At 31.0% G+C, this 15,281-nt stretch overlaps 3 protein-coding genes across 3 annotated transcripts; all 3 read left to right on the forward strand.

Moving 5' to 3' along the window:
- Positions 1 to 935: 935 nt before the first annotated feature.
- LOC102598689 (phospholipase A1-II 1-like) lies at positions 936 to 2,653 on the forward strand. The gene is made up of 2 exons (XM_006362371.2): positions 936 to 1,557; positions 1,899 to 2,653. Exons 1-2 carry the CDS (start codon positions 967 to 969, stop codon positions 2,517 to 2,519), a joined length of 1,212 nt encoding a protein of 403 aa, XP_006362433.1. The 5' UTR covers positions 936 to 966; the 3' UTR covers positions 2,520 to 2,653.
- A 1,903-nt stretch (positions 2,654 to 4,556) lies between these two features.
- On the forward strand, positions 4,557 to 6,554 carry LOC102599011 (zingipain-2-like). Its single transcript, XM_006362372.2, has 2 exons — positions 4,557 to 5,069; positions 5,678 to 6,554. Exons 1-2 carry the CDS (start codon positions 4,610 to 4,612, stop codon positions 6,262 to 6,264), a joined length of 1,047 nt encoding a protein of 348 aa, XP_006362434.1. The 5' UTR covers positions 4,557 to 4,609; the 3' UTR covers positions 6,265 to 6,554.
- A 5,082-nt stretch (positions 6,555 to 11,636) lies between these two features.
- On the forward strand, positions 11,637 to 13,254 carry LOC102599335 (zingipain-2-like). Its single transcript, XM_006362373.2, has 2 exons — positions 11,637 to 12,272; positions 12,661 to 13,254. Exons 1-2 carry the CDS (start codon positions 11,738 to 11,740, stop codon positions 13,242 to 13,244), a joined length of 1,119 nt encoding a protein of 372 aa, XP_006362435.2. The 5' UTR covers positions 11,637 to 11,737; the 3' UTR covers positions 13,245 to 13,254.
- Positions 13,255 to 15,281: the final 2,027 nt, after the last annotated feature.

The following is a 15,281-nucleotide window of genomic DNA, read 5'->3' on the forward strand; positions in this document are numbered from 1 at the left end:
GTAGAAATATTTTTTAAAAACAAACTTAAATTTTTTTCTTTTTGAAGGGGGTTGGGGGGCTGATAGGGGGATTGATAGGGGAGCAGATGGGGGAGCGAGGGTAGTGGGTGGGGGGTAAAAAAATAAAAAATTGAAATTAGAAATATCTTTTAAAAATAATTTTTAATATTTTTTTGGGAGAGGATGGGGGTAGGGGTGAGGTGGGGTAAAAAAATAAAAATCTGAAGTTAATTTTTTTTTAAAAAAACAAGCTTTAAATTATTTTTTGGGGTGGGGGGTTGGTTGGGGGATTGGTTTGAGGGTAGGGACAAAATAAATTGATTTTTTCAACAAAAAAGTAATTATAGTTTGAAAGTTTGGAAGAGAGTTTTTGGAAAAATGTTTTCAAGTTTTGAAGGGAAGTCATTTTCCTTGAATTTGAGGAAAATGAGTTGATTTGGAAAACATTTTCCAAAACATTTAACCCTACCAAACATGAGAAAATTAGAAAACATTTTCCTTCATACCAAACACACCCTTCATTTCTTTCTTTTTTTCGCATCAAAGTCAAGTTAATAGAAGTCCTTCGTATGTGAATCCTCCTTATTCATGGTGGATTATATTATTACTCCTTATTTAGACACGTCTTAATCCAATTCAATAATTTATACTAATTAATTAGGGCATAAATGAGCATTTTCTAACGTGCACTTATCGATCATTTTTAATTCATCCCACACAGATCATGTTCTTCTTATGTATGAATAAAATATTGACAGCACGTTCCAAGAAAAACATCGGAGCCAATGATTACTCCAATTGATGAATAAAATATTGACACATGACAGCACATTTCAAGAGAAACATTAGAAAAAAAATTGATGCCTTCAAAAAAAAAAATTATCTATAAATTGGAGTCTCTAATATGTAAATTAGAAACATATCTAGAGGAAAATAATTAAGTAGAAAGAGAGAAAAAAATAATATATGGCTAGTATAGCTGAAAAATGGGAGGAGCTTAGTGGCAAAGAAAATTGGAAAGGGTTATTAAACCCTTTGGATGTTAATCTCCGAAAATACATAATTCAATATGGAGAATTAGCTCAAGCTACTTACGACACATTCATTTCCGATAGAGCGTCAAAATATGCAGGAAGTAGCAGATACTCGAAGGAAAACCTCTTTGCTAAAGTTGGACTAGATCCAGAAATGTATCACGTAACAAAATATTTTTACGCTACATCGTCGTTTCCGCTTCCCGAGGCCTTTATGGTAAAATCATGGTCAAGGGAAGCATGGAGTAAGGAATCAAATTTTATGGGGTATGTTGCTGTGGCTACTGATAAGGGGAAGGCTGTGTTAGGGAGAAGGGATATTGTAATTGCATGGAGAGGAACAATTAGAACATTAGAATGGGTTAATGATTTACAATTTTTACTAGTGCCAGCACCTAAAGTTTTTGGTGGGGGTAATTCAATATTGCCTTTATTCAAACCTTTGGTGCATCAAGGATGGAAAAGTATATATACATCTGATGATCCAAAATCACCATTTAATAAAGCCAGTGCAAGAGACCAGGTACAAATATTTTTTCACTTGCTTGTATAGTTTATATAGTTTTAGTTAATTAATTTTGTCTTCATTTGTTTGTAGTTTTATATCGTTTTAGTTAATTTTGTCTTTCACTATAGTTTTAGTTAGTTGTTGTATGTTTGACTTTTCTCATAATGCTATATGACTTCTATTTGAATTGATATTACCCACAAACTAATGTCTTTTCAGCATAGTCAAATTAATTCATAAAAACACCGCTATTTTTTTTGTTGAAGTTCTCCACTAAAATATATTTAATGGAGTAGTTATTTCTATAGATATTTTGATTGATCGGTGGTTGATATTATGGTAACTCTTCCTTTTAGGTCCTTGAAGAAGTGAAAAAATTGGTTGAGAAATACAAGAATGAAGAGGTCAGCATAACTGTAACCGGACATAGCCTAGGTGCAGCAGTGGCAACCTTAAATGCAGTTGACATAGTTTACAATGGATTCAACAAAACAAGCAATGGAAAGGAATTTCCAGTGACAGCTTGTGTATTTGCAAGTCCAAACGTTGGAGATCTCAATTTCAGGGTTGCATTTTCAAAACTAAAAAATCTCCATATTTTGAGAGTTGATAACATAGTAGATATTGTTCCAAAATATCCACCCATTGGCTATATAGACGTTGGCGAAGTACTAGTAATTGACACTGCCAAATCCGATTACTTGAAGTCTCCAGGAAACTTACAAACTTGGCATAATTTGGAGGCTTATTTACATGGAGTGGCAGGTACTCAAGGTGTAGGAATATTAATAGGAGAATTTTTTGGTGATTTTAAATTAGAAGTGGATCGCGATATAGCTCTTGTTAACAAATCAACGGATGCATTGAAGGGAGAATATGGTGTGCCTGCTAACTGGTGGGTTGAGAAGAACAAAGGAATGGTTCAAAAGAAAGATAAAACTTGGGTTCTCATGGATCGTGAGGAGTATGAAATTTGAGAGAGTTCATTCAAATAAGTTCTTATTTCAATTTGGTTTAATTTGTTTTTATATGTGGAGTTGATTTCTCTTCTATGTATGTCCTTGAAGGGAATTTCCTTTTACGTTGTGTGTAATCCATCTATGTTGTGCTTTGTCGTCTCCGAATTGAAGTTTGGTTTGTTATTTCTCAGTGTTATGTTACTATGATTTAGTATCATGTGTTTTTTGGATCGATATACTACTTGACAAAATCAATTCATTCCATTAGAGAAAGAAGCACGGAAAAAAGAGAAGAAATAACAGATATTTATTTGGAGATACAATTTAAATGGAATGAGTTAGCAGAGATAGACTCCGTGCAGATCAAAGTTTAGGTTTCTTTAATTCAATTTTTAAACATATTGAGAGGAAAAAAATGGTTAGAAGCATAGGCATCTGAAAATTGCAAAAATGTAAGTCCAATAAAATTGTGCTAATTTCCTTAATTTAGGAAACATTGGACGGAATTAAGATTAATTATTTTAGTGTAGTAAAGTATTTGAATTTAAAATCAAATATAATGTGGGCTAAGCTATCAATCCGGGTTCACAAAGTAAGCCCACAAGCCCATGGTCTAATAGGGTGTTACTTCATCGAAAGGTTCAAGCTAGCACGTGACAAGTAACATGGTGGGACTGTTTCAGCTTTAATTAGAGTTTTCATATTCGAGTCCTAGATATAGACAAAATCCTCTTTGGGAGCGTCACCCTCAAATGGACCCTATAGTGCGCGATTCGAATTTAATCGGAGATCCAATGTGGACTCCCCAGTGATACGTCAAAAATCAATCGGCCACTAAATTACTCGTACCAAATGTGCAAACAATATATATTCTGGCCAATCTAATAAATCTAAAGACTTCGGCTACATGATAACTACCAAACTTTAAAAAAATCGCTAATCAATCTAATATTTGATGATTATTTTTTAGATATTTTAATTGAATCGGTTAGAAAAAAATGAGAGTGTATTCATAGGTTAGGGAGCTTTTTAATATTTTAGTGAGAATCTGTTTTCCACTTTATAGCCTTAAAAATGAGATTCTTATTTGAAAACTAGGTGATTTTGAGTTTTGACTAGATTCTTTGAAGTGAATTATTTTTTATTCACAAAATTTCTACTGATTCTTTTGTAAAGTTAAATGCATGTCCAGGTATCTAGTGTAATTTTCGTTCTACCACTACCAGCATGTAGTTGCTAATTCTTAATTAATTTAGTGCTTTTCTTGAGTAGAGACTTTGTAAATTGATGCAATAGTTAAAGTTGTTGAGAAAAAGACGAGAAGATATTATTTTCCCATCAATTCCTTGGGCAAATTAATCAACAATCAAACAAAGATAGTTTCAACTTTATAGCACATCCATGAGCAAGACTTGGTCTACTTTATCATATCAATAATCTGACAAAAAAATGTAGACCCAGATTTTTCGAATCATTAATATATAACCATAGTCTACAGTTCTTTTGGGGACGTACGTATGATGAAATTATATTGTAACCAAACAGATTAACATAGACCTTGCACAAAATCACCCGACAAGTGGTCTAAGTAATATATTTTTGACCTTTTATAAATTATCGACAGTATTCTTTTATTTTATTTTTTTCCTTTTTGTTTAATTAGCTATCGAGACATCACGATTCACACAGTGAACTATGTTCCATTGCATGTAATAAGAATTTTAATGAAAAAAGCTTTTCTTATTAATCAATTATAGATGAAGTATTATTATATATATAAATACGTACCTTCTCAACCGTAAGTTTTACTTCACAACCACAAAAAAAAAGGAAAGAAAGATTATTCAGTTTTTGTATTGTTTTAACTTGCCTTGAAGTCGTCCTAGCTAGTCTCCTAAAAAGTTATAATAGGTCGATTCCTGGAAAACGAAATGATATATAGACATTTTAGTTTCAATTGGAAATGTGTGTACATGAAAATTCTCAATATTGCGCTTATATAAACTCTATTAAGATCAATATGTAGTTATGTTATTAAATCAGCCTTTATTTTAATTTTTAGGTTTTAACTAGTTCCTGTTTCAATATTTTATTACCATTTACTATCAATGGCTTTCAATTTTTGCCTCAAGAATATTATTATTCTTGTTCTTTTTTTCATTCTTAGCCTATCTCCCTTTATAGTAACTTCCCGCGACTTAAAAGAATTATCCAAATTATCCATGCTTGAAAGACATGAAAAATGGATGGCTCGTCATGAACGTGCATACAAAGATGAGATAGAAAAGGAACATCGCTTCAAAACATTTAAGAAAAACGTTAAGTTCATCGAATCGTTCAACAAGAACGGAACTCAACGTTATAAGTTAGCCGTCAACAAATATGCTGATCTGACCACTGAGGAATTTACAGCATCATATATGGGACTCGACACTTCATTATTATCCCAGCAAGAATCAACAGATACAACAACGTCCTTTAAATATGGTAGTGTGACTGAAGTTCCATATAGCATGGACTGGAGAAATTCGGGCAGTGTCACAGAAATCAAAGATCAAGGTGTATGTAGTAAGTACTCCCTCCGTCTATTTTTATTTGTCATGTTGCGTTTTTCGAAAGTCAATTTGACTAATTTTCAAGTTTAAATTAAATTACATTAATTCGATATTTTAAACAAAACAATTAGATATTCAAAAACGGTAGGAAAAGTACTATAAAGTGCATTTTTTTGCAAATCAATATGATGAAAAAATACATCTTAAAATGTTAGTCAAAGTTTTTACAGTTTGACTCTAAAAAAAGAAACTATGACAATTAAAAATGAACGAATATAATATTAATTTGATATAATTGTAGTTTGACTAGACATGATAAATATATTTTTCCAACTTGGGATTAGTATATATTAGAACATATTTTATAGAGAATCTTAGTAACTCAGTTGGTTGACTACCTAAACTCTCACCTTGTTGATGACGATTCGATTCCCAAATTGTAGGTCTACTCCCCTACCCCCAATTTTTCCAAACAAATTAAGCCTCTAGAATTATGTGGTCTGTAAAATACCAGGAGATCATTTGTGTAGCTATAAAAGCTGGTCCTTAAAAGTTACTAAAAATTTATAAATATGTCATTCTATTTTTAAATAGACTAAGACTTGAATATCTGCATCCCAGGCTGTTGTTGGGCATTTTCAGCGGTGGCAGCTATAGAAGGAGCATATCAAATTGCAAACAACGAACAAATTTCACTTTCAGAACAACAGCTGATAGATTGCTCTACACAAAACAATGGTTGCAAGGGTGGACTAATGACTAACGCCTACAACTTCTTACTTCAAAATAATGTGGAGGGCATTACCACGGAGAGTAACTATCCTTATGAAGAAACTCAAAGCATTTGCAGCACGGAATTACAATCAGCAGCAGTGACAATCAGTGGGTACGAAGTTGTACCAGCCAGTGAATCTGCCTTACTACAAGCCGTAGCGAATCAACCGATATCTGTTGGTGTTGCTGCTAACGAGGAGTTTCATTTTTACAATGGTGGGATATATGAAGGAAGTTGTAGCCCTAAGCTGAATCATGCAGTGACAGTGATAGGTTATGGGACAAGTGAAGAAGATGGTACAAAATATTGGATAGTGAAGAACTCATGGGGGAGGGGTTGGGGTGAGGAAGGATATATGAGAATTGCTAGAGATGTTGGGGTTGATGGTGGCCATTGTGGCATTGCTAAAATTGCTTCTTTTCCAACTGTTTGAATTGTTATGCTAAAAGGCATAAATTTTCTCCTAAACTTGTGTCGAAAAGTCAGTTACACGCTCAAACTATTATGACGACGTATTACACACCTAATTTTGTTCAAAGTGATATTAATACCCCCTTAGAACGTGACATGACAAAGAGAGTGTCTTCACCTTCCTTAAGGTGCGTGAGAAGAAAAAATTATATGTTAAAATGACGAATTTCAACACATGACACTATTTTATTGGTCATATAATTATGTATTATAATTTTCAATATATTAATTATTTTATTTTTCTTTTTTTAATCTTTTTATTGGTGGTCCTAATTTCTTTAAAGCTTTTTCATTTTTCTTTATTTTGAGTTCTTCTTCTTCTTCTTCTTAAGGAATCACTGCATTTGTCGTCATTGATTGTTTGATGGAAGCACATTCAACACTCTACCCATAAAAATGAACTCTTAAAAATAGAAAGGGTGGAGAAGATGATGACTTTCATCGAAAAGTCAATAATTTTCAACTTAAAGTTCATGATTTTTCTGTTTGAACTCGCCGGAGAAGATCACCTAAAAAAATTCATGAGAAAGATAATGATTTCTATTGAAAATTCATGATTATATTGTCTAAATTTTTAAAAGTTCACCGAAGAAATGATTTCTCAATCTTTGTCTTCTCTATTCTCACCGGAGAACTACCAACAACCACCACAATGTTATTTTTATGTCTCATATCATCAATAACATATTTGATTAATCAATTACATACAAAAAATACTAATGAATTGCATACATACTTATCAAGATTTTTAAAGAATTTTACAGATCTTAAAAATTTTATTTGTTCCATCGGTCATAATGGTGTTGCCCATCGCCTATCACCGTTGCCAATATCTCTATACTTCATAATCGACTTATTGACTCCTATTTTCTCTTCAAGTTTTTATCTTTTCCATCAATTTATGAACAATGGAGAAGAAAGAAGAAATAGATTTTAATAAGAGATATGTATGGTGAGAGAAGGAAGATTTCCAAGTTTTTAATTTTTTGCAAAAGTTAAAGAAAATATCAAGGAAAAAGGTTTTAAAATTTTTAAATAATATTATTTATGCGTGAAAACGCGTGTACAACACTTTTTTTACACAAAACTGAGATTGTCTTCGGAAGGGGATATTAATATCACTTTGAACAAGATTAGGTGTGTAATAGGTTGTCACAATTGTTCGAACGTGTAACTGACTTTTCGGCACAAATTTAGAGAGAAATTTATGTCTTTTCCCTTTTATTTATCGTTAACATAGTTTGAAATTATTAGTTTCAACATGACATTCCTGTTACAACATAAAAAATATTTCTAGTAATTCGTGTTTCCTGAATAAATTAATCAATACAAGAAGCGTTTTTTTCTTTTAAAAGTTTTTTAATGATGCAGTCAAATAGTGCTTGTTAATTACTTATACCATCCACAGCAAAATTGGGTTCCTAGTTATACTATATTGACGGACATTGCGATGGATTTTTTCATAATGAGCAAATAGACAGACACCTCTACTTGACGCATATATTTCTTGTCATTTGCTAATATGTACATTTAGGCTAGCTAGTGTAGTCCGGGTTCATAAAATGAGCCCACAAGCCCATGGTCCAATAGGGTGTTACTTCATCAAAAAGGTCAAGCTCATAGCACGTGACAAGTAACATGGTGTGTTAAAATCAAATAGACAAGCAAATGAAATCATGACATGTTCAAGTGGTATCGCATGTCTAGTCAAATTAATCAACCAATTATATTATTAGTACCAAAATGTGACGAACAAATATATTCTGGCCAATCAAATTAATCAAAGGTGAATTCTAGCCTCTTTTGGCCAAACGACTAAAACCGGTTTAGTTTTACACTATAACAAAAATAACTTTTAGCACAATAAATATTGACATTAATAAAGAGTGTTAAAGTCTTTACTAGCATTAGTTAAGTGCCATTAGAACTAATGTCGCTAAAGGTTTTAGGGACATATAAAAAGAATATTAATTGCCGATAAAAATACATATCTAGCGGTAATTAAGAATTAATTGCCGCCTATGATCATTTTTGATGTAGTGTTATAACCATTTTTATCAAATAATTTTTCACAAAAGTGATTTTTAAAAATAATAATAATTTATAAATGTTTATTTGAAAAGTGTTTTGCATTCGATGTTAAAAAAATTAAATGTTTTTGAGAGTCAAATTACGAAAAAGAACATTTATCAATGCTTTTTAAACAATAATAACATTATTTTATAGAGAAAAATATTTTAATATCTATTATTAAAAAATAATTTAATTTTAATGTTTATTTATTAAAAGTACATATTGCAAATTTTTAATCAATATTATACGTAGATAAATCAAAGAAAATATGAAATGTTGATATAATATTAACATGATGATTTGAATATATTAAAAAGTTAAGCCAAATAAATTTAAAAATTTATTCCACATATTAAACATAAACTAATAATATATAAAATGTAAAATTAAATAAGAATTGTTTGTGTAAAAAACTAAACCAAAAATATGATATATGTTACCCCTCTGTACCAATTTATGTGACTTACTTTCTTATTTAGTCAGTTTCAAAAAAGAATGACATATTTCTATATTAAGTAATAATTTAACTATAAAATGGTTATTTTACCCTTAATGAAATAATTTACAACAACACAATTTTTTGTCATTCATTTTGGACCACAAGTTTTAAAAGTCTTCCTATCTTTCTTAAACTCCATGCTAAGTCATCTTACATAAAATGGGACATAGGGAATAGTAATTAATTAGTCATGAATATATTGATAAATATGTATAAATGGCAAGGGTACTTTTATATTGACAAAATAATTTTATACTTTTGCTTCTACTTAGTTTAAGAAACTGAAATTTTTATTTTTTTCCGAATAACATAAAAACTCTTTCTGCTCTATTAAATTAAAAGCAGATTCACCGCCCAAACACCTTAATTCTTAAAGTATTTGTGAAGTGGAAGGTGTAAAACAAGATAGAACAAGAGCAGAAAATCCTTGAATTTACCAAACTCGATCGGTAGAGTTAAAGAACGTCTAATTCCAATATATATCTATCAGGGTGTGGAACCTTCTTTTAATAAGAATAGTCTAATTAGTTCGTTAAATATCCAACATCAATTCATATATAGTTTTGAAAATGAGTTTCGTTTGAATAAGTGATTTTGAATAGTTTTAAGTGATTTTTTTCATCACAAAACTTCTATGTATTATTTCATATTTTTCAATTTTAATGCATATATGTAGATATCTAGTGTATTTTTTGTTCTACCACTACCAGCATGTACACTACAAGAAAACAAGAAATAACTAAGCGATTAATAAAATTCAGTAACTAAACAACATAAATTTCATACTAATTTTATTTAGCTACGGATTGGCGACTGATTATAAAAAAAATACAATTTATTTAGAGTTATCTAAGCGACAAATATATTTTGTAGTTAATTCTTTTCTGTATGTGGTAGTTGCTAATACTTAGTTAATTCGGTGCTTTTCTTGAGTAAAGATTTTGTAAATTGATGCAATAGTGAAAGTTGTGGAGAAAGAGATGAGAAGAGATATTAGTTTCCCATCAATTCATTGGGCAAATTATCAACAATCAAATGAAGATGACTTCCACAATATTATAGCACATGCATGAGCAAGACTTGGTCTAATTTTTCATAACAATTAGTGTATCTGACAAAAACGTTGCAGAAGAAATTCCAAGAGAAGCAAAGATTCCTACGCAAAGTAGACCCAGATTTTTGGAATAATCAATAATGTCCTTCGATTCACAATTAAGCTGCCCCATTAATATACCCATTGTCATCAGTCCCTTCGTGGGGACGTGGAATAAAATTGTAACGAAATAGAGCATAACCTTTGCGCAAAATTACTGGCACAACTCGACAAATGCTCTAACTCTACGTAGTAATAATATTAGGGGCGTACATGACCGGGTTGGTTCGGGTTTTTCAAATATCAAACCAAACCATTTGTGTCGAATTTTTAAATCCATAAACCAAACCAAACCAATAAAACTCGGGTTTTTCAACCTCGGGTTTTTTCGAATTTTTTCGGGTTTTTTGGATTTTCGGGTTTTTCCGGTAAAGTATTCATACAAACATATAATTTACTTGTACTTCAAATATTTCTTTAGTCCTACCAAAATACAACTATATAAGGTGTTTCTTAAGAAACTAACAGAAAATATGATATGATTAATGATACTAAATATCCAATAAAAAAATAATAATAATGAAATCGCGTAAAACAAATATTGCAAATTAACAAGTCATAATGAAAATGATCATAATTTAAAAGTACTAAATCATTCTAAAATAAGTTTAATAAGTATTAGTTACATGACTAAATATTAAAGGAAATTAAAATTAGATTATGTATTTGAATTGTCTAAACCAATGTAAAGCCAAAGAACAAATATTCAATATTATTGTCATTCTTAGTGTTGAATTGATTTTCTTTTTGCATTAGTATTAATTTGATTTTGATTTAAACTTTATTATAATTACCAACATCTGTGGACTATAATTTTTTATTGAACCATTCAAAATTCTAAGTTTCAAACTTGAAATAATATATTAAAAGATAAAACTTATGAAAAAGCATAAGAAATATTTAATAATTATATCAAAGTAAATATTTTTATGTATAAAATAAAATTTTAAATTATATATATAATGTCGGGTTGATTTGGTCTCGGGTTGGTTTTTTAGTTAAAACCAAACCAACCCAAATATAGTCGGGTTTTTTTATTCAATACCAAACCAAATGAAACCAACCACTAGTTGGATTTTTTTTCTCGATTTGACTTAATTTGCTGTTTGATTCAGTTTTCGATTCGGTTTTGTACATCCCTAAATAATATAATTGTTGACCTTTTAGTGATTGTTGACATAGTCTTTTCTTTTATCTTTTTCTTCCTTTTTTTGTCTAGTAGTCCAGATATCACGCAGTGAGCTATGTTGTATACTTGTTTTGCTTGCAATAAGAATTTTAAAGGAAAAAGATTTTCTTAATTAATCAATTATATCTCAATTGTTGATATTATATAAATGCGAACCTCCTCTACTTCTTGTTTTTTTTTAAAACCTTTTTTTTAAAAAAGAAAAAGATGTAGGAGGGGATTGATTAAAAGGTAGGGAGTCGAACACTCATCAATAAGGTAGAGTTCAGGTAGTCAACAAACTGAGATATGAATATTAGCTACGTACCACCTTCTCTACCGTGTGTTTTACGAAAAAAAAGGAAAGAAAGATTACTCTGTTTGTATTGTTTAAATTTGCTTGAAGTCGTCCTAGTCTCCCAAAAAGTTAAAATAGGTTGATCATTCCTGGAAAACGAAATGATTGACCTTTTAGGCTCAATTGGAAAATTTTGTACGCGAAAATTCTCAATATTGTGCTTATATAAACTCTGTTAACATCGATGTGTGCTTATTCACTCAGCCTCTCTTTTAGTTTTAAACTAGTTCCTATTTCAATACTCCTATTTCATTACCATTTAGTATCAATGGCTTTCAATTTTTGCCTCAAGAATATTATTGTTCTTGTTCTTTTTTTCATTCTTAGCCTATGTCCCTTTATAGTGACTTCCCGCGACTTAAAAGAATTATCCATGCTTGAAAGGCATGAAAAATGGATGGCTCATCATGGACGTGTATACAAAGATGATATAGAAAAGGAACATCGCTTCAAAACATTCAAGGAAAACGTTGAGTTCATTGAATCGTTCAACCAGAACGGAACTCTGCGTTATAAACTAGCCATCAATAAATATGCTGATCTGACCACTGAGGAATTTACAGCATCATTTATGGGACTCGACACTTCATTATTATCCCAGCAAGAATCAATAGCTACAACAACGTCCTTTAAATATGATAGTGTGACTGAAGTTCCATTTAGCATGGACTGGAGAAAGTCGGGAAGTGTCACAGAAATCAAAGATCAAGGTGTATGTGGTAAGACCAGTTCAAATTCTTATTAGTTTCACTTGAGTTGTGGTTAAGTATGTTCGTCTTAAAATATTTGTCATGCATTTTTCGCTTTTCAAAAATCAAACTATATATATGAATTTTAATATATAATTTAATATCATGTGATTTTTTGTCATACTAATATGAGAAGAATTACTACTTATAGTTATTTAATTTTCATATCGTTTTTAAATATCTAAATTGTAATTTTAAAACGTGACAACTATTTTTGAATAGACATAGTATTTGTGTGCTCTTGAAAACACTATATGCCATAACCATTATGTGTAACTATAAATGGAAAGTTCAATTTCCAAATTTATAAACTAGGTACGTACATCGCTTGTTTTTAAATAAACTATCACACGTACAGGATGTTGTTGGGCATTTTCTGCGGTCGCGGCTATAGAAGGAGCATATCAAATCGCAAACAACGAACTAATCTCACTATCGGAGCAACAACTATTGGATTGCTCTACGCAGAACAACGGCTGTGAGGGCGGACTAATGACTGTAGCCTACGACTTCTTACTTCAGAACAATGGCGGGGGCATTACCACGGAGACTAACTATCCTTATGAAGCAGCTCAAAAAGTTTGCAAGACCGAACAATCAGCAGCAGTGACTATCAGTGGCTACGAAGTCGTACCACCTAGCGAGTCATCGTTGCTGCAAGCTGTAGTGAATCAACCAATTTCTGTTGGTATTGCGGCTAACCAAGAGTTTCATATGTACGGAAGTGGAATATATGATGGAAGTTGTTACCCTAGCCTGAATCATGCAGTGACAGTTATAGGTTATGGGACAAGTGAAGAAGATGGTACAAAATATTGGATAGTGAAGAATTCATGGGGGAGTAGTTGGGGTGAGGAAGGATATATGAGAATTGCTAGAGATGTTGGAGTTGATGGCGGCCATTGTGGCATTGCAAAGCTTGCTTCTTTCCCAACGGTTTGAATTTCTATTAGTACAAAAAAGGAACAGGCATTGTTATTACTAATATTATGTACGTAGAAGAATTGCCAAGGCTATAGCTTGTAATTCATGATTCAAGAATAAATTAATCAATACGAAAGGTTTTTGCTTTTTTCATTTTTTAAAATGGTACAGTTAAATAGTGCTTGTTACTTATATCATCTATAGCCTGGGTCGGATTAAGGAGGCTGAGAGTGTTAACCTGAACTCTCTCTCAAAGAAAGAAATTCATAGGATCTAAATAATTGACCAAATTCATCTACTTCGTCAACACACCTAAGTTGAAACTTAGAAATTAGATAACCCCAAAAAATGGGGAAAAAAAAACAAATTGCTGCTGTAAAAAGCAGCATGGGATTAAAGAAATGTTACTACTTAAAAATCATTATTTTTCTATTGAAAAATATTTGGTAACTATATTCCACGAATACTTTAATTGAATTGATGAGAAAAGAAAAAATAATATAGCATTTTTTTACTGAAAAATTAGGAGGTTTTTCAATAGTTCAATGAAAATCTGGTTCAATAGATATGGAGAAGTGTGGTGTGTGTGGGCGGGGCGGGCGCAGGAGATCATGTTTCTAGCACAATTTTTTTATGAATTCACAGGAAAACTTTATTTCAAGTAGTCAGAAAAAAGGGGATGAAAAGGAGGATTTGTTTGTTTTTTTTCCGCTAATTAGAAAGTTGCAATTTTTTGTAAAATGTATTAAAAAATAATTTTTTTTAAAAATGTGTGTCATTTGTTAATTTATCTATTTGACACTATCTTATGATTGCAATTTGCACATAATGTTTGATGGATTCGAATGTCCACGAAACACATCTGGATGAAATAAAATTATTAATCTAATCATTGACAGAATTGGCCAATGTACCCTACCATTGACTTGATTATTGACTTCAAATCCTTTCGATATTGAAAAATTAACTCCTACTATTATCTTTTTCACGTGGAGCTTTTTTCTTTTGTTTTCTTTTTACTTTCAAATTTCCCAAGTACTTCACATATATATATTTGTGGTGCAAATTATGTACTTAGATGGAGTAATTTCTTGGTCGTCTTTAATTTCCTAAAATGAATAATATAATTTCATAATTATATTACTCCTATAAACAAAAACTGAAGAAAATTAATGCTGAATTTTCAACGCGAGTGGACAAGTCCGAACATAGAACTTAAATAGCTTGTCTATATTCTCTTGACTAACTAGTCAAGGATATATCCTGCTTCCTTTTCCTACCAGTTAGGAAACTTCAATAAGCAGAATCGTACGAAACAATTTAAGAAAGAGATAGCTCAGGGCCACAACTCGATTTGCAAATTATTTCTAGGTGTGACAAGACAGGTGGATTAGGTTGAAATTAGAGAGTTTAAAATGGGCTAATTTTTAAATCGAGTTGAATCAGGACTCTTCCAAATTTACTTTATACTAAGCTGGACAAAAATTGAGTTGATTTTTTATCCGCTTAATCTAAGCCATGTTGCCATACTAATATAATTCATAAAAAAAGGGACCAAATTCGCCAAAAGAAAATACAAAGAATATGAGATTTCATCCCGGCCTTGGATTGGAGATTTTCGACCCAGGACCCAATAGCTACCCGGGACTTCAGATTTGACCCGTTCCACGACCCCAATTTGGGACCTGAGTTACTAAAACAAAGAAAGAAATATTATTTTTTAAATAGACTAAGAGCGTGTTTGGATTGTTTCTAAAGTATGCTTATTTTTTTTAAAAGTGTTTTTGAAAAAAAAAAATTGTGTTTGGCTAATTCATTTGAAAAATGTTTTTTATAAGCAAATTGTGTTTGACTAATTTTTTTAACTAAATGCTTTTAAGTGTCAAATTACAATAAAAGAACAAGTATCAATGTACTTTTAACATGAAGATTATTTTATACATAGAAATTATTTTAAATATCTATTATAAAAAAAATTATCAAACTTTTATTTTTATTGAATTAAAATGTCCATATTCAACTTTTCAATCAATATTATACATAGATAAATAAATA

The sequence above is a fragment of the Solanum tuberosum genome, unplaced genomic scaffold, assembly GCF_000226075.1.
Source record: "Solanum tuberosum cultivar DM 1-3 516 R44 unplaced genomic scaffold, SolTub_3.0 scf00386, whole genome shotgun sequence".
NCBI lineage: Eukaryota > Viridiplantae > Streptophyta > Magnoliopsida > Solanales > Solanaceae > Solanum > Solanum tuberosum.

What these genes read in the sequence shown, in the direction of transcription:
- LOC102599335 (XM_006362373.2), top strand. Translation starts at nt 11,738, where the DNA reads ATGTGTGCTTATTCACTCAGCCTCTCTTTTAGTTTTAAACTAGTTCCT. An exon ending in CAAAGATCAAGGTGTATGTG is followed by an intron (nt 12,273 to 12,660) that starts GTAAGACCAGTT and finishes TCACACGTACAG; the next exon opens with GATGTTGTTGGGCATTTTCT.
- LOC102599011 (XM_006362372.2), top strand. Translation starts at nt 4,610, where the DNA reads ATGGCTTTCAATTTTTGCCTCAAGAATATTATTATTCTTGTTCTTTTT. An exon ending in CAAAGATCAAGGTGTATGTA is followed by an intron (nt 5,070 to 5,677) that starts GTAAGTACTCCC and finishes TCTGCATCCCAG; the next exon opens with GCTGTTGTTGGGCATTTTCA.
- LOC102598689 (XM_006362371.2), top strand. Translation starts at nt 967, where the DNA reads ATGGCTAGTATAGCTGAAAAATGGGAGGAGCTTAGTGGCAAAGAAAAT. An exon ending in AAGCCAGTGCAAGAGACCAG is followed by an intron (nt 1,558 to 1,898) that starts GTACAAATATTT and finishes TCTTCCTTTTAG; the next exon opens with GTCCTTGAAGAAGTGAAAAA.